The sequence below is a fragment of the Bombina bombina genome, chromosome 3, assembly GCF_027579735.1.
Source record: "Bombina bombina isolate aBomBom1 chromosome 3, aBomBom1.pri, whole genome shotgun sequence".
Classification (NCBI taxonomy): Eukaryota; Metazoa; Chordata; class Amphibia; order Anura; family Bombinatoridae; genus Bombina; species Bombina bombina.
Window position 1 is genome coordinate 444,912,126 of NC_069501.1, and position 16,883 is coordinate 444,929,008.

At 39.6% G+C, this 16,883-nt stretch overlaps 1 protein-coding gene across 2 annotated transcripts in view; it reads left to right on the forward strand.

Annotated features, from left to right (window-relative positions):
- The window catches only part of MAGI3 (membrane associated guanylate kinase, WW and PDZ domain containing 3), a 592,065-nt gene that overhangs the window by 355,786 nt on the left and 219,396 nt on the right, over positions 1 to 16,883 (forward strand). For both annotated transcript variants that reach the window (XM_053706657.1, XM_053706658.1), the window contains exons 4-5: positions 1,633 to 1,845; positions 14,343 to 14,514. In XM_053706657.1, coding sequence (XP_053562632.1) covers positions 1,633 to 1,845; positions 14,343 to 14,514 — 385 coding nt within the window. The remainder of the gene's footprint in view (positions 1 to 1,632; positions 1,846 to 14,342; positions 14,515 to 16,883) is intronic.

Consider the following 16,883-nt stretch of genomic DNA (forward strand, 5'->3'; position numbering starts at 1 on the left):
CCTGAACCCCGTCCGTTATATGCTCACTTCAGGCCTCCAGTTAGGTCCACATCCCTGCTTGGAACTGGGGTCAGACCCTGTTTCCGTGACCCTTCATTTATGTGCTTATGTTGGACCTCAGATCTAACTCATGGCACTAAAAAAGCACCATGTTATGTGACCACACCAAATTTCAAGTGTTTAGCTTATTTGTGCAACTTAAAGGGACATGATACCCAATTGTTGAAGCGCTTGAAAGTAATGCAGCATAGCTGTAAAAAGCTGACTAGAAAGTATCACTTGAACATCTCTATGTAAAAAAGGAAGATATTTACCCCACAATTTCCTTAGTATTCTCATCCCATTGTTAAGGGACTTTAGTCCCAGGACTTGCAAGGGAGCATGCATCTGGCATGTGCAGACAGTCCTGTTATTTCCCTATTTAGTTTAAGGAAGTTTACGATGAAATCTCATGACATCAAAGCAATTCATAACCTCAGCATTGCTGATGCTGATTGACTATTGTTTTTTTGTCTTTCAACTTGAAGCTGGACAGTTGCTGAAGTATAACTGTTCACAGAGCACTGTGGTGAGCTGAAGATCATTTTAAGGTACACATTTTTACAAGTTCAGGTGATATATTCTAGTCAGCTTTTTGCAGTTATGCTGCATCACTTTCATGTGATTTAGCACATGGGTAATATGCCCTTTTTATTGGACATAGTTTACAAGACACCATTGCAATAAACTTGACAAAGTAAATATTTATTTTAAGGGAGGAGCCAGGTTTAGCTCTTTTTTGTTGAGCATTCTTGCAACTCGGTGGAGCAGTTTGCATAGTACTATGGTAGGGGGTACTATGCTTGAGCTATTGCATACAACCAACGTTTATGCCCCTTTAAAAACACTGGAAATTTGTCAGTTAAAATAACATAAAATTATTTACTATGAACAAACTTTAAAAAAATATTATTTTAAAAGCCTTATCTTTTATATACCCTACTCAAAACTCTCATTGCCCCCTTGCAAAAGCACAACTGTTTCCAGAGATTTACAACCCCATTTCAAAGAAGAATGCTTCCATGCATTACTTTATTAGGTCTTTATTGCCAGTGGCCACTTTTTAATGCCCCTTTAATAGTATTTCTAAAATCTATTTACAGGACCTGTAAGTGCCCCACACCCCCAAGTAAAACTGTCGAACATCCCTGATATCTACATTGACAGACTTTCAGAATCGTATAAATCTTTAGTGGTACCTAAATGTTGGTACTTTAATTGATTAGTTTTAAATTCTGTGATTCACCATCATATACCCGTAAGCTGTGTACTGTATTCAGGTTTATTTGTAGTGAGTCTTCATTCATAGAGTTTGTTTGTGCATGTTAAGTGCATATGTGTTTCAGTATTGTGTTTGAATAGAGGATAACAATCTCACACAAGGTTTACAATAGTGTATATTTCTTATCTATTGACCAAATTGATATTGTTTTATCAATATCTACTATGAGATACGCAAATGCCATTTCTTCATTTTGGAAAATATATGTGGACTCACTGTGTCGTTAATTCTTAACTGTTTTCATTTCAGAGTGCTGTTTGTATGTTTGTACTTTTTCTTTTAACTCAACACAATGTGTTTTTTACTGGCAGGTAATTTCTATGGCACACCGAAACCTCCAGCTGAGCCAAGTCCTTTCCAACCTGACCCAGTTGATCAAGCACTATTTGATGGTGACTTTGACACTGAGAACCAGAGGAAAAGAACCACATCAGTCAGCAAGATGGAACGTACAGACTCATCCTTTCCAGAGGAAGAATATGAGGAAGAGAGGGAGGCAGTGAATGGCAGCAGTGGAAGTTCAGGTCAGCTGGTAAAATGTCCCATCATGGGGCCAGTATCTTTAAAGGGATATGAAACCCAAAATTTTTCTTTCATGATTCAGATAGAGCATGCAATTTTAAGCAATTTTCTAATTTACTCCTATTAGTGTAGCCACTAATCAACAAGCACTACCCAGGGTGCTGAACCGAAAATGGGCCGGCTCCTAAGCTTACATGTCTGCTGTTTCAAATAAAGATACAAAGAGAATGACGAAAAATTGATAATAGGCGTCAATTAGAAAGTTGTTTAAAATTGCTTGCTCTATCTGAATCATGAAAGAAAAACATGTGGGTGTCATATACTTTTAAAAGGACATTAAATGCTAAATACACTTTCTCTTGTTAAGTGTATCCAGTCCACGGATCATCCATTACTTATGGGATATTCTCCTTCCCAACAGGAAGTTGCAAGAGGATCACCCCAGCAGAGCTGCTATATAGCTCCTCCCCTAACTGCCATACCCAGTCATTCTCTTGCAACCCTCAACATAGATGGAGGTCGTGGGAGGAGTGTGGTGTTTTATACTTAATTCTTCAATCAAAAGTTTGTTATTTTTAAATGGTACCGGAGTGTGCTGTTTTTTCTCAGGCAGTATTTGGTAGAAGAATCTGCCTGCGTTTTCTATGATCTTAGCAGAAGTAACTAAGATCCACTGGCTGTTCTCACACATTCTGAGGAGTGGGGTAACTTCAGAAAGGGAATGGCGTGCGGGGTCTCCTGCAACTAAGGTATGTGCAGTAAAATATTTTTCTAAGGAATGGAATTGACTAAGAAAATACTGCCGATACCGAAGTAATGTAAGTAAAGCCTTAAATGCAGCGAAAGCGACTGGTGCAGTAATATAATTTTCTAAGGAATGGAATTTGACTAAGAAAATGCTGCTAATACTGAAGTAATGTAGTAAAGCCTTAAATGCAGTAGAAGCGACTGGTATCAGGCTTATCAATAGAGATACATACTCTTTAAAAAAAATATGTTTAAAACGTTTTCTGGCATGTTTAATCGTTTTTTGAGGTACATTGGTGATAAAACTTATTGGGGCATAATTTTTTCCACATGGCTGACTTATTTTCTACATAGAAACTGAGTTACCTGAGAAACTAGTTAACTGAGGCTTCCCACTGTTGTAATAATGAGTGGGAGGGGCCTATTTTAGCGCTTTTTTGCGCAGTTAAAATTACAAAATGAATCATCCAGATTCCCTCAGCAGTCCCATGAATACTACAGGACATCTCTAAAGGGCTAAAAAGACTTCCAAAATCGTTTATAGGGAAGGTAATCCACAGCTCAGCTGTGGCAGTTTTGTTGTGTCTGTTAAAAAACGTCTGTCGTTTTTTTTTATCTGTTTATTGCATTAAGGGGTTAATCATCCATTTGCAAGTGGGTGCAATGCTCTGCTGACTTGTTACATACACTGTAAAAATTTTGTTAGTGTAACTGCCTTTTTTCACTGTTATTTCAAATTTTGTCAAAATTTGTTTTTCTTAAAGGCACAGTAACGTTTTTTATATTGCTTGTTAACTTGCTTTAAAGTGTTTTCCAAGCTTGCTAGTCTCATTGCTAGTCTGTACAAACATGTCAGAAACAGAGGATACTTGTTCATTATGTTTAAAAGCCATGGTGGAGCCCCATAGGAGAATGTGTACTAAATGTATTGATTTCACCTTAAACAGTAAAGATCAGTCTTTATCTATAAAAGAATTGTCACCAGAGGGGTCTGTCGAGGGGGAAGTTATGCCGACTAACTCTCCCCACGTGTCGGACCCTTCGCCTCCCGCTCAAGGGACGCACGCTAATATGGCGCCAAGTACATCAGGGACACCCATAGCGATTACTTTGCAGGACATGGCTGCAATCATGAATAATACCCTGTCAGAGGTATTATCCAGATTGCCTGAATTGAGAGGCAAGCGCGATAGCTCTGGGGTTAGACGAGATACAGAGCGCGTAGATGCTGTAGAGCCATGTCTGATACTGCGTCACAATATGCAGAACCTGAGGACGGAGAGCTTCAGTCTGTGGGTGATGTCTCTGATTCGGGGAGACCTGATTCAGAGATTTCTAATTCTAAATTTAAGCTTGAGAACCTCCGTGTATTGCTTGGGGAGGTATTAGATGCTCTGAATGACTGTGACACAATTGCAGTGCCAGAGAAATTGTGTAGGCTGGATAAATACTATGCAGTGCCGGTGAGTACTGATGTTTTTCCAATACCTAAAAAGCTTACAGAAATTATTAGTAAGGAATGGGATAGGCCCGGTGTGTCCTTTTCCCCACCTCCTATATTTAGAAAAATGTTTCCAATAGATGCCACTACACGGGACTTATGGCAGACTGTCCCTAAGGTGGAGGGAGCAGTTTCTACTTTAGCAAAAGCGTACCACTATCCCGGTTGAGGACAGTTGTGCTTTTTCAGATCCAATGGATAAAAAATTGGAGGGTTACCTTAAGAAAATGTTTATTCAACAAGGTTTTATTTTACAGCCACTAGCATGCCTGTCACTGCTGCGGCGGCATTCTGGTTTGAGGCCCTGGAAGAGGCCATCCATACAGCTCCGTTGACTGAAATTGTTGACAAGCTTAGAACTCTTAAGCTAGCTAACTCATTTGTTTCTGATGCCATTGTTCATTTGACTAAACTAACGGCTAAGAATTCAGGATTCGCCATCCAGGCGCGTAGGGCGCTATGGCTCAAATCCTGGTCAGCTGATGTGACTTCAAAGTCTAAATTACTCAACATTCCTTTCAAGGGGCAGACCTTATTCGGGCCTGGCTTGAAAGAAATTATTGCTGACATTACTGGAGGTAAGGGTCATACCCTTCCGCAGGACAGGGCCAAATCAAAGGCCAAACAGTCTAATTTTCGTGCCTTTCGAACTTTTGCTCAATCTAAGCAGGCTTGGAAACCTAACCAGTCCGGGAACAAAGGCAAGCAGGCCAGAAGCCTGCTGCTGCCTCTAAGACAGAATGAAGGAACGGCCCCCTATCCGGCGACGGATCTAGTAGGGGGCAGACTTTTTCTCTGCGCCCAGGCATGGGCAAGAGATGTTCAGGATCCCTGGGCGTTGGAGATCATATCTCAGGGATATCTTCTGGACTTCAAAGCTTCCCCTCCACAAGGGAGATTTCATCTTTCAAGGTTATCTGCAAATCAGATAAAGAAAGAGGCATTCCTACGCTGTATGCAAGACCTCCTAGTAATGGGAGTGATCCATCCAGTTCCGCGGACGGAACAAGGACAGGGTTTTTATTCAAATCTGTTTGTGGTTCCCAAAAAAGAGGGAACCTTCAGACCAATTTTGGATCTAAAGATCTTAAACAAATTCCTCAGAGTTCCAGCTTTCAAAATGGAAACTATTCGGACCATCCTACCCATGATCCAAGAGGGTCAGTACATGACCACAGTGGACTTGAAGGATGCCTACCTTCACATACCGATTCACAAAGATCATCATCGGTTCCCAAGGTTTGCCTTTCTAGACAGGCATTACCAATTTGTAGCTCTTCCCTTCGGGTTGGCTATAGCCCCGAGAATCTTTACGAAGGTTCTGGGCTCACTTCTGGCGGTTCTAAGACCGCAAGGCATAGCGGTGACTCCGTATCTAGACGACATCCTGATACAGGCGTCAAGCCTTCAAATTGCCAAGTCTCATTCAGAGATAGTTCTGACATTTCTGAGATCGCACGGGTGGAAAGTGAACGAGGAAAAGAGTTCTCTATCCCCACTCACAAGAGTCTCCTTCTTAGGTGCTCTTATAGATTCTGTAGAGATGAAAATTTACCCGACGGTGTCCAGGTTATCAAAGCTTCTAAATGCTTGCCGTATTCTTCATTCCATTCCGCGCCCTTTTGGGCTCTGTGTATGGAGGTGATCGGCTTAATGGTATCGGCAATGGACATAGTGCCATTTGCGCGCCTACATCTCAGACCGCTGCAATTATGCATGCTAAGTCAATGGAATGGGGATTACACAGATTTGTCCCCTCTGCTAAATCTGGATCTAGAGACCAGAGATTCTCTTCTCTGGTGGTTGTCTCGGGTCCACCTGTCCAAGGGTATGACCTTTCGCAGGTCAGATTGGAAGATGCCAGCCTTCTAGGTTGGGGTGCAGTCTGGAACTCCCTGAAGGCACAGGGATCGTGGACTCAGGAGGAGAAACTCCTTCCGATAAATATTCTGGAGTTAAGAGCAATATTCAATGCTCTTCTGGCTTGGCCTCAGTTAGCAACACTGAGGTTCATCAGATTTCAGTCGGACAATATCACGACGGTGGCTTACATCAACCATCAAGGGGGAACCAGGAGTTCCCTAGTGATGATAGAAGTCTCAAAAATAATTCGCTGGGCAGAGACTCACTCTTGCCACCTGTCAGCAATCCATATCCCAGGCGCGGAGAACTGGGAGGCGGATTTTATAAGTCGTCAGACTTTTCACCCGGGGGAGTGGGAACTCCATCCGGAGGTGTTTGCTCAGTTGATTCATTGTTGGGGCAAACCAGAGTTGGATCTCATGGCGTCTCGCCATAACGTCAAGCTTCCTTGTTACGGATCTAGGTCCAGGGACCCAGAAGCGACGCTGATAGATGCTCTAGCAGCGCCTTGGTTCTTCAACCTGGCTTATGTGTTTCCACCATTTCCTCTGCTCCCTCGACTGATTGACAAAATCAAACAGGAGAGAGCATCAGTGATTCTAATAGCGCCTGCGTGGCCACGCAGGACCTGGTATGCAGACCTAGTGGACATGTCATCCTTTCCACCATGGACTCTGCCTCTAAGACAGGACCTTATAATACAAGGTCCTTTCAATCATCCAAATCTAATTTCTCTGAGACTGACTGCATGGAGATTGAACGCTTGATCCTATCAAAGAGTGGCTTCTCCGAGTCAGTCACTGATACCTTAATACAGGCACGAAAGCCTGTTACCAGGAAAATCTATCACAAGATATGGCGTACATATCTTTACTGGTGTGAATCCAAGAATTACTCATGGAGTAAGGTTAGGATTCCTAGGATATTTTCCTTTCTCCAAGAGGGTTGGACAAAGGATTATCAGCTAGTTCCTTAAAGGGACAGTTTTCTGCTCTGTCTATTCTTTTGCACAAGCGTCTGGCAGAAGTTCCAGACGTCCAGGCATTTTGTCAGGCTTTGGTTAGAATTAAGCCTGTGTTTAAATCTGTTGCTCCCCCATGGAGCTTAAACTTGGTTCTTAAAGTTCTTCAAGGAGTCCCGTTTGAACCCCTTCATTCCATTGATATTAAGCTTTTATCTTTGAAAGTTCTGTTTTGATGGCTATTTCCTCGGCTCGGAGAGTCTCTGAGCTATCTGCCTTACAATGTGATTCTCCTTATCTGATTTTTCATGCAGATAAGGTAGTTCTGCGTACCAAACCTGGGTTTTTACCTAAGGTGGTTTCTAACAAGAATATCAATCAAGAGATTGTTGTTCCATCATTGTGTCCTAATTCTTCTTCAAAGATGGAACGTCTTTTACATAATCTGGACGTAGTCCGTGCCTTGAAGTTTTACTTACAAGCTACTAAAGATTTTCGTCAAACATCTTTCATGTTTGTCATTTATTCTGGACAGAAGAGAGGTCAAAAAACTTCGGCAACCTCTCTTTCCTTTTGGCTTCAGAGTTTTATACGCCTAGCCTATGAGACTGCTGGACAGCAGCCCCCTGAAAGAATTACAGCTCATTCTACTAGAGTTGTGGCTTCCTCCTGGGCCTTTAAAAATGAGGCCTCTGTTGAACAGATTTTCAAGGCCGCGACTTGGTCTTCGCTTCACACTTTTTCAAAATATTACAAATTTGATACTTTTGCTTCTTCGGAGGCTGTTTTTGGGAGAAAGGTTCTTCAGGCAGAAGTTCCTTACGCTTAATCCCTGCCTTGTCCCTCCCATCATCCGTGTACTTTAGCTTTGGTATTGGTATCCCATAAGTAATGGATGATCCGTGGACTGGATACACTTAACAAGAGAAAACATAATTTATGCTTACCTGATAAATTTATTTCTCTTGTAGTGTATCCAGTCCACGGCCCGCCCTGTCATTTTAAGGCAGGTCTAAAATTTTATTAAACTACAGTCACCACTGCACCCTATGGTTTCTCCTTTCTCTGTTTGTTTCGGTCGAATTACTGGATATGGCAGTTAGGGGAGGAGCTATATAGCAGCTCTGCTGGGGTGATCCTCTTGCAACTTCCTGTTGGGAAGGAGAATATCCCATAAGTAATGGATGATCCGTGGACTGGATACTCTACAAGAGAAATAAATTTATCAGGTAAGCATAAATTATGTTTTATACACCTCCCTATAATTATGGATGCTGCCATTTTGGAACCTAGGTTTCAAGGCAGGTATCTGAAGGAGAGTTACTGCACATGTGCAAGCAGTTCAGCACTGGAATTTGAATGTAGTGAAAGATAGATTTCAACATGGCAGTGACTAGATGGAGGCAGGGAAAAACCTAAATACTATGCTTATAAAATGTATTTGTGTTCAATGCCCCTTTTAAAGCTATCTATTTTCCCTTTACATGTTTTAAATGAGAATACAGTATCTTGAATTACAATTTTCTTTCATGTAATTAGCAAGAGTCCATGAGCTAGTGACGTATTGGATATACATTCCTACCAGGAGGGGCAAAGTTTCCCAAACCTCAAAATGCCTATAAATACACCCCTCACCACACCCACAAATCAGTTTTACAAACTTTGCCTCCCGTGGAGGTGGTGAAGTAAGTTTGTGCTAGATTCTTCGTTGATATGCGCTTCGCAGCAGGCTGGAGCCCGGTTTTCCTCTCAGTGTGCAGTGAATGTCAGAGGGATGTGAATTGAGTATTGCCTATTTGAATTCAATGATCTCCTTCTAGGGGGTCTATTTCATAGGTTCTCTGTTTTCGGTCGTAGAGATTCATCTCTTACCTCCCTTTTCAGATCGACGATATACTCATATATACCATTACCTCTACTGATTCTCGTTTTAGTACTGGTTTGGCTTTCTACTACATGTAGATGAGTGTCCGGGGGTAAGTAAGTCTTATTTTTGTGACACTCTAAGCTATGGTTGGGCACTTTTATATAAAGTTCTAAATATATGTGTTTAAACATTTATTTGCCTTGGTTCAGGATGTTCGATATTCCTTATTTCAGACAGTCAGTTTCATTATTTGGGATAATGCATATGAATAATCAATTTTTCTTACCTTAAAATTTGACTCTTTTTCCTGTGGGCTGTTAGGCTCGCGGGGGCTGAAAATGCTTCATTTTATTGCGTCATTCTTGGCGCGGACTTTTTTGGCGCAAAAAATTTTCTTCGTCATTTCTAGCGTCATACTTGTCACCGGAAGTTGCGTCATTTTTTTTACGTTTTTGCGTCAGAAATGTCGGCGTCACCGGATGTGGCGTCATTTTTGGCGCCAAAAGCATTTAGGCGCCAATTAATGTGGGCATCTTTTTTGGCGCTAAAAATATGTGCGTCATTTTTGTCTCCACATTATTTAAGTCTCATTGTTTATTTGCTTCTGGTTGCTAGAAGCTTGTTCATTGGCATTTTTTCCCATTCCTGAAACTGTCATTTAAGGAATATGATCAATTTTGCTTTATATGTTGTTTTTTCTGTTACATGTTGCAAGATGTCTCAGATTGACCCTGAATCAGAAGCTACTTCTGGAAAATCGCTGCCTGATGCTGGATCTACCAAAGTTAAGTGTATTTGTTGTAAACTTGTGGTAACTGTTCCTCCGGCTGTTGTTTGTGATGAATGTCATGACAAACTTGCTAATGCAGATAATATTTCCTTTAGTAATGTTCCATTACCTGTTGCTGTTCCATCAACATCTAATACTCAGGGTGTTCCTGTTAACATAAGAGATTTTGTTTCTAAATCTATTAGGAAGGCTATGTCTGTTATTCCTCCTTCCAGTAAACGTAAAAGGTCTTTTAAAACTTCTCATTTTCCAGATGAATTTTTAAATGAACATCATCATTCTGATTCTGTTTCTGATAATGATTTTTCTGGTTCAGAGGGTTCTGTTTCAGAGATTGATACTGATAAATCTTCATATTTATTTAAAATGGAATTTATTCGTTCTTTACTTAAAGAAGTCTTAATTGCTTTAGAAATAGAGGAATCTGGTCCTCTTGATACTAAATCTAAACGTTTAAATATGGTTTTTAAACCTCCTGTAGTTATTCCGGAGGTTTTTCCCGTCCCTGATGCTATTTCTGAAGTAATTTCCAGGGAATGGAATAATCTGGGTAATTCATTTACTCCTTCTAAACGGTTTAAGAAATTATATCCTGTGCCATCTGACAGATTAGTTTTGGGAGAAAATCCCTAAAGTTGATGGAGCTATCTCTACTCTTGCTAAACGTACTACTATTCCTACGGCAGATAGTACTTCCTTTAAGGATCCTTTAGATAGGAAAATTGAATCCTTTCTAAGAAAAGCTTACTTATGTTCAGGTAATCTTCTTAGGCCTGCTATATCTTTGGCGGATGTTGCTGCAGCTTCAACTTTCTGGTTGGAGGTTTTAGCACAACAAATAACAGATCATAATACTCATAGCATTGTTAATCTTCTTCAACATGTTAATAACTTTATTTGTGATGCCATCTTTGATATCATTAGGGTTGATGTCAGGTATATGTCTTTAGCTATTTTAGCTAGAAGAGCTTTATGGCTTAAAACTTGGAATGCTGATATGTCTTCTAAGTCAACTTTGCTTTCCCTTTCTTTCCAAGGTAATACATTGTTTGGTTTACAGTTGGATTCTATTATTTCAACTGTTACTGGGGGGAAAGGAACTTTTTTACCACAAGATAAAAAATCTAAAGGTAAATATAGGGCTGCTAATCGTTTTTGTTCCTTTCGTCACAATAAGGAACAAAAGCCTGATCCTTCCCCTACAGGAACGGTATCAGTTTGGAAACCATCTCCAGTCTGGAATAAATCCAAGCCTTTTAGAAAGCCAAAGCCAGCTCCCAAGTCCACATGAAGGTGCGGCCCTCATTCCAGCCCAGCTGGTAGGGGGCAGATTACGATTTTTCAAAGAAATTTGGATCAATTCGATTCACAATCTTTGGATTCAGAACATTGTTTCACAAGGGTACAGATTAGGCTTCAAGATAAGGCCTCCTGCAAGAAGATTTTTTCTTTCTCGTGTTCCAATAAATCCAGTGAAGGCTCAAGCATTTCTGAAATGTGTTTCAGATCTAGAGTTGGCTGGAGTAATTGTGCCAGTTCCAGTTCTGGAACAGGGCCTGGGATTTTACTCAAATCTAATCATTGTACCAAAGAAGGAGGATTCCTTCAGACCAGTTCTGGATTTAAAAATATTGAATCGTTATGTAAGGATACCAACATTCAAAATGGTAACTATAAGGACTATTCTGCCTTTTGTTCAGCAAGGGCATTATATGTCCACAATAGATTTACAAGATGCATATCTGCATATTCCGATTCATCCAGATCACTATCAGTTTCTGAGATTCTCTTTTCTAGACAAGCATTACCAGTTTGTGGCTCTGCCGTTTGGCCTAGCAACAGCTCCAAGGATTTTTACAAAGGTTCTCGGTGCCCTACTATCTGTAATCAGAGAACAGGGTATTGTGGTATTTCCTTATTTGGACGATATCTTGGTACTTGCTCAGTCTTCACATTTATCAGAATCTCATACGAATCGACTTGTATTGTTTCTTCGAGAACATGGTTGGAGGATCAATTTACCAAAGAGTTCATTGATTCCTCAGACAAGGGTAACCTTTTTAGGTTTCCAGATAGATTGTGTCCATGACTCTGTCGTTGACGGACAAGAGACGTCTGAAATTGGTTTCAGCTTGTCAAAACCTTCAGTCTCAATCATTCCCTTCGGTAGCCTTATGCATGGAAATTCTAGGTCTTATGACTGCTGCATCGGACGCGATCCCCTTTGCTCGTTTTCACATGCGACCTCTTCAGCTCTGTATGCTGAACCAGTGGTGCAGGGATTATACAAAGATATCACAATTAATATCTTTAAAACCGAATATACGACACTCTCTGACGTGGTGGACAGACCACCATCGTTTAGTTCAGGGGGCTTCTTTTGTTCTTCCGACCTGGACTGTGATCTCAACAGATGCAAGTCTGACAGGTTGGGGAGCTGTATGGGGGTCTCTGACAGCGCAGGGGGTTTGGGAATCTCAAGAGGCGAGATTACCAATCAACATTTTGGAACTCCGTGCGATTTCAGAACTCTTCAGTCGTGGCCTCTTCTAAAGAGAGAGTCGTTCATTTGTTTTTAGACGGACAATGTCACAACCGTGGCATATGTCAATCATCAAGGAGGGACTCACAGTCCTCTGGCTATGAAAGAAGTATCTCGAATACTTGTATGGGCGTAATCCAGCTCCTGTCTAATTTCTGCGGTTCACATCCCAGGTATAGACAATTGGGAAGCGGATTATCTCAGTCGCCAAACATTACATCCGGGCGAATGGTCTCTTCACCCAGAAGTATTTCTTCAGATTGTTCAAATCTGGGGACTTCCAGAAACAGATTTGATGGCTTCTCATCTAAACAAGAAGCTTCCCAGGTATCTGTCCAGATCCAGGGATCCTCAGGCGGAAGCAATGGATGCATTGTCACTTCCTTGGAAGTATCATCCTGCCTATATCTTTCCGCCTCTAGTTCTTCTTCCAAGAGTGATTTCCAAGATTCTAAAGGAGCGTTCTTTGTTCTGCTGGTGGCTCCAGCATGGCCTCACAGGTTTTGGTATGCGGATCTTGTTCGGGTGGCTACTTGCCAACCGTGGACTCTTAAGACCAGACCTTCTATCGCAAGGTCCTTTTTTCCATCAGGATCTCAAATTTGAAGGTATGGAGATTGAACGCTTGATTCTCAGTCATAGAGGTTTCTCTGACTCTGTAATTAATACTATGTTACAGGCTCGTAAATCTGTGTCTAGGAAGATATATTATCGAGTCTGGAAGATTTACATTTCTTGGTGTTCTCATCATTTTTCTTGGCATTCTTTTAGAATTCCTAGAATTTTACAGTTTCTTCAGGATGGTTTGGATAAAGGTTTGTCTGCAAGTTCCTTGAAAGGACAAATCTCTGCTCTTTCTGTTCTTTTTCACAGAAAGATTGCTAATCTTCCTGATATTCATTGTTTTGTACAGGCTTTGGTTCATATAAAACCTGTCATTAAGTCAATTTCTCCTCCTTAGAGTTTGAATTTGGTTCTGGGGGCTCTTCAAGCTCCTCCGTTTGAACCTATGCATTCGCTGGATATTAAATTACTTTCTTGGAAAGTTTTGTTTCTTTTGGCCATCTCTTCTGCTAGAAGAGTTTCTGAATTATCTGCTCTTTCTTGTGAGTCTCCTTTTCTGATTTTTCATCAGGATAAGGCGGTTTTGCGAACTTCATTTAAATTTTTACCTAAGGTTGTGAATTCTAACAACATTAGTAGAGAAATTGTGGTTCCATCATTGTGTCCTAATCCTAAGAACTCTAAGGAAAGATCGTTGCATTCTTTGGATGTAGTTAGAGCTTTGAAATATTATGTTGAAGCTACTAAAGATTTCCGAAAGACTTCTAGTCTATTTGTTATCTTTTCTGGTTCTAGGAAAGGTCAGAAGGCCTCTGCCATTTCTTTGGCATCTTGGTTAAAGTCTTTGATTCATCATGCTTATGTTGAGTCGGGTAGAACTCTGCCTCAAAGGATTACAGCTCATTCGACTAGGTCAGTCTCTACTTCCTGGGCATTTAGGAATGAAGCTTCGGTTGATCAGATCTGCAAAGCAGCAACTTGGTCTTCTTTGCATACCTTTACTAAATTCTACCATTTTGATGTGTTTTCTTCTTCTGAAGCAGTCTTTGGTAGAAAGGTACTTCAGGCAGCTGTTTCAGTTTGATTCTTCTGCTTATAATTTCAGTTTTTTTCATTATATGATTTAAACTTTGTTTGGGGTGTGGATTATTTTTCAGCGGAAATTGGCTGTCTTTATTTTATCCCTCCCTCTCTAGTGACTCTTGCGTGGAAGATCCACATCTTGGGTATTCATTATCCCATACGTCACTAGCTCATGGACTCTTGCTAATTACATAAAAGAAAACATAATTTATGTAAGAACTTACCTGATAAATTCATTTCTTTCATATTAGCAAGAGTCCATGAGGCCCACCCTTTTTTTGTGGTGGTTATGATTTTTTTGTATAAAGCACAATTATTCCAATTCCTTATTTTTTATGCTTTTGCACTTTTTACTTATCACCCCACTTCTTGGCTATTCGTTAAACTGATTTGTGGGTGTGGTGAGGGGTGTATTTATAGGCATTTTGAGGTTTGGGAAACTTTGCCCCTCCTGGTAGGAATGTATATCCCATACGTCACTAGCTCATGGACTCTTTCTAATATGAAAGAAATGAATTTATCAGGTAAGTTCTTACATAAATTATGTTTTTTCATATTGCATCTATTTGATTTTTTTTCAGAGCATAGAGACCGACTGGAGCTATCAGACTGGGGAAAAGCTGTACCAAGTTACAATCAAACCAACAGCTCTATGGACTTTAGAAACTACTTAACTAGAGATGACAATCTAGAACCCCTTCCAAAGAACTGGGAAATGGCATACACTGAAGCAGGGATGATCTACTTTATAGAGTAAGTTTACATATAAGCTGTGTTGGTTTGTACCTCTGCTTAGTAAAACCTCATATATTGTGTTATTTTATTGGAATGAAGGAAAGGGGAGAGTGGTTGGAGCAGAGAATGCCACTACAAAAATGGTGACCGAATATATATTTAACCACGTTAAATTTAGTTACTTTGAAATTGGGAGTGGGTGCTGTATACTGGAAAGCTTAATTGAAAGAATAGTGGGAAAACTAAATATAAAATTGTATACCAATTAGCACTCCTCACCATGTATTCCACAAATATCTGAATTGCTTCAAAATGGAAGATAGAACAAATACAGAAATTACCTATGTTGGTCTACATGTATTATATTGCAGGTAAAGGCCCTGTCACATAGGAACATGTGGCGGATTAAAAACCAAAATTTATTAATAAGATTAAAAACAGAATGGCCAGAAATCAATTAGAGTGCCACCAAAATGGCAGAGTATAGGGATAGTGTCTGTCTAGGGTAAGAAAATAACAAACTAACCCCCTCTTGTTCATAATAGTCCTATTGCTGTCTCAAAAGAGAGGAACTAAAATCGTTATTAATCCTATATATCTGTGTGCAGCCTTAGCATTTATGGAGATGGAATTATACTAATCCATATAACATTGGGAATAGCAATTAATCAGTAGGATAGTGCCTCAAAGGTACATAACTCTCAATCTGACAAATCAATAAATATTCTAAAAATTATATAATGTAGATTGTAGAGGTTCCAGCAGTCAAATTATGCCCACGGTGACGTAATATATGGACAGCAGTGAATCAGAAAAATAATAATAATTGTTTATAATTATATACAGCCTATAACTGACTTATAAGCATACCATGGCCTATAGTATTGGGATGTAAAAAGTGATGCTCAGAACGTGAACCCACTATATTTTTTCACCTACATATAATGGTGATATTGATTCAGTTAAGTGTTTGCACGTCAAAATAATGGACTAATATAATTTAGAAATATTATTTGTACTTCAAAGGCTCATACACATTATTCTGTGAAATGTTTCACTTAATTGTGTGAGTGACAAATACATAAATAATTTTCTCATGCAGACGTTCAGCTGGATTTTATATTCAGCTAAAGTCTGTGGAGTAATGAATGATACAAAGGGTATATTAATGAAATTGCTGTATTATAAGCTGGATAACAGACAACAAAGTATCAAGAGTGTAATCATCCGATGAATAAATGTCACTAGTAAATTTATTTAACTTGTATCTAAGTTAATTTTAAGTAAATAGTAATCAACAGTTCAGTCCAGGCAATAATGCCCTAAAAAAGTGATGACTTAAATCGCAGTAAAGCAGTAGTTGGAAATCGCTTACAGCAGTTATACATTTAATAGATAGTAATGCGTTAAATAAATAGGCTCATATGTATATTCACTAAGAAGTTACACATTATTATGTGGATGGTGAATAAATAATTTGATTACTTATGTGAATGTTCAGCATAAAGTTGACTCTAAAATCAACAAAATTCTGTAGAGTTGAAAACGCTATGAAGGGTATATTAGATGAACTTGGCGTAATGTGAGCTGACTTGTTGATCACAAATGGAGCCGTGGTAAAAATATGCTTGCGGTAATCGTGCATGAAATAGATAGTACTCAACAGTTCAGTTCAAACAGTGATACCCTTAAAAAGTAATAAGTTGTCGATCACAGTAAAGCCGTGGTTAAAAAGCGTTTACCGCAATTATGTTTGATGTGTATAGACCAGCAGTTAATTTCTCTATTTTATTAATGATTACTGTAGCTCTGTTATAATAATTATCTTTTAGAAATCTTTGTCCAATAATATGGATTTAATACGGGGTAGTGAGTCCCATATGTTCAGCACGCCGGTAATGGTATCTGTCTATATTTGACCAAGTGCCAGATAACATCCGGATCTGTAATGACCCTGTATGTTGCTAGTTACATTTATCAAGACATCGACTATCCCTTACATCAAGGTGGGCTATGTTTAAATATAGGTATCTGAAACCATTATTAAAAATGAGGATCTCAATGGTCCTCCAACAAACTCCGACATGTTTAGCTGAAAACCGCTTTATCAAAGGCAGAGCCCCCCGCATCAAGTGACTCTGTTTATACAGTTTCTCAGCATATGATTGGGCAATCAGGAATGGATCCGATTGGCTGGGGAGGGTATGACAACAACACCTATGTATTGGTTGGAGATGACATTAAAATATATATTGTAGGTAAATGGATTGATTGTGATCCTGTTTTATATCTTCTTTTACTCAAAATGATATGATTTATTGAATAATGATCACTCTATGAATTATGATGGGAAGTGTATTTACTAAACGGTGTCAGGTAGTGAAATA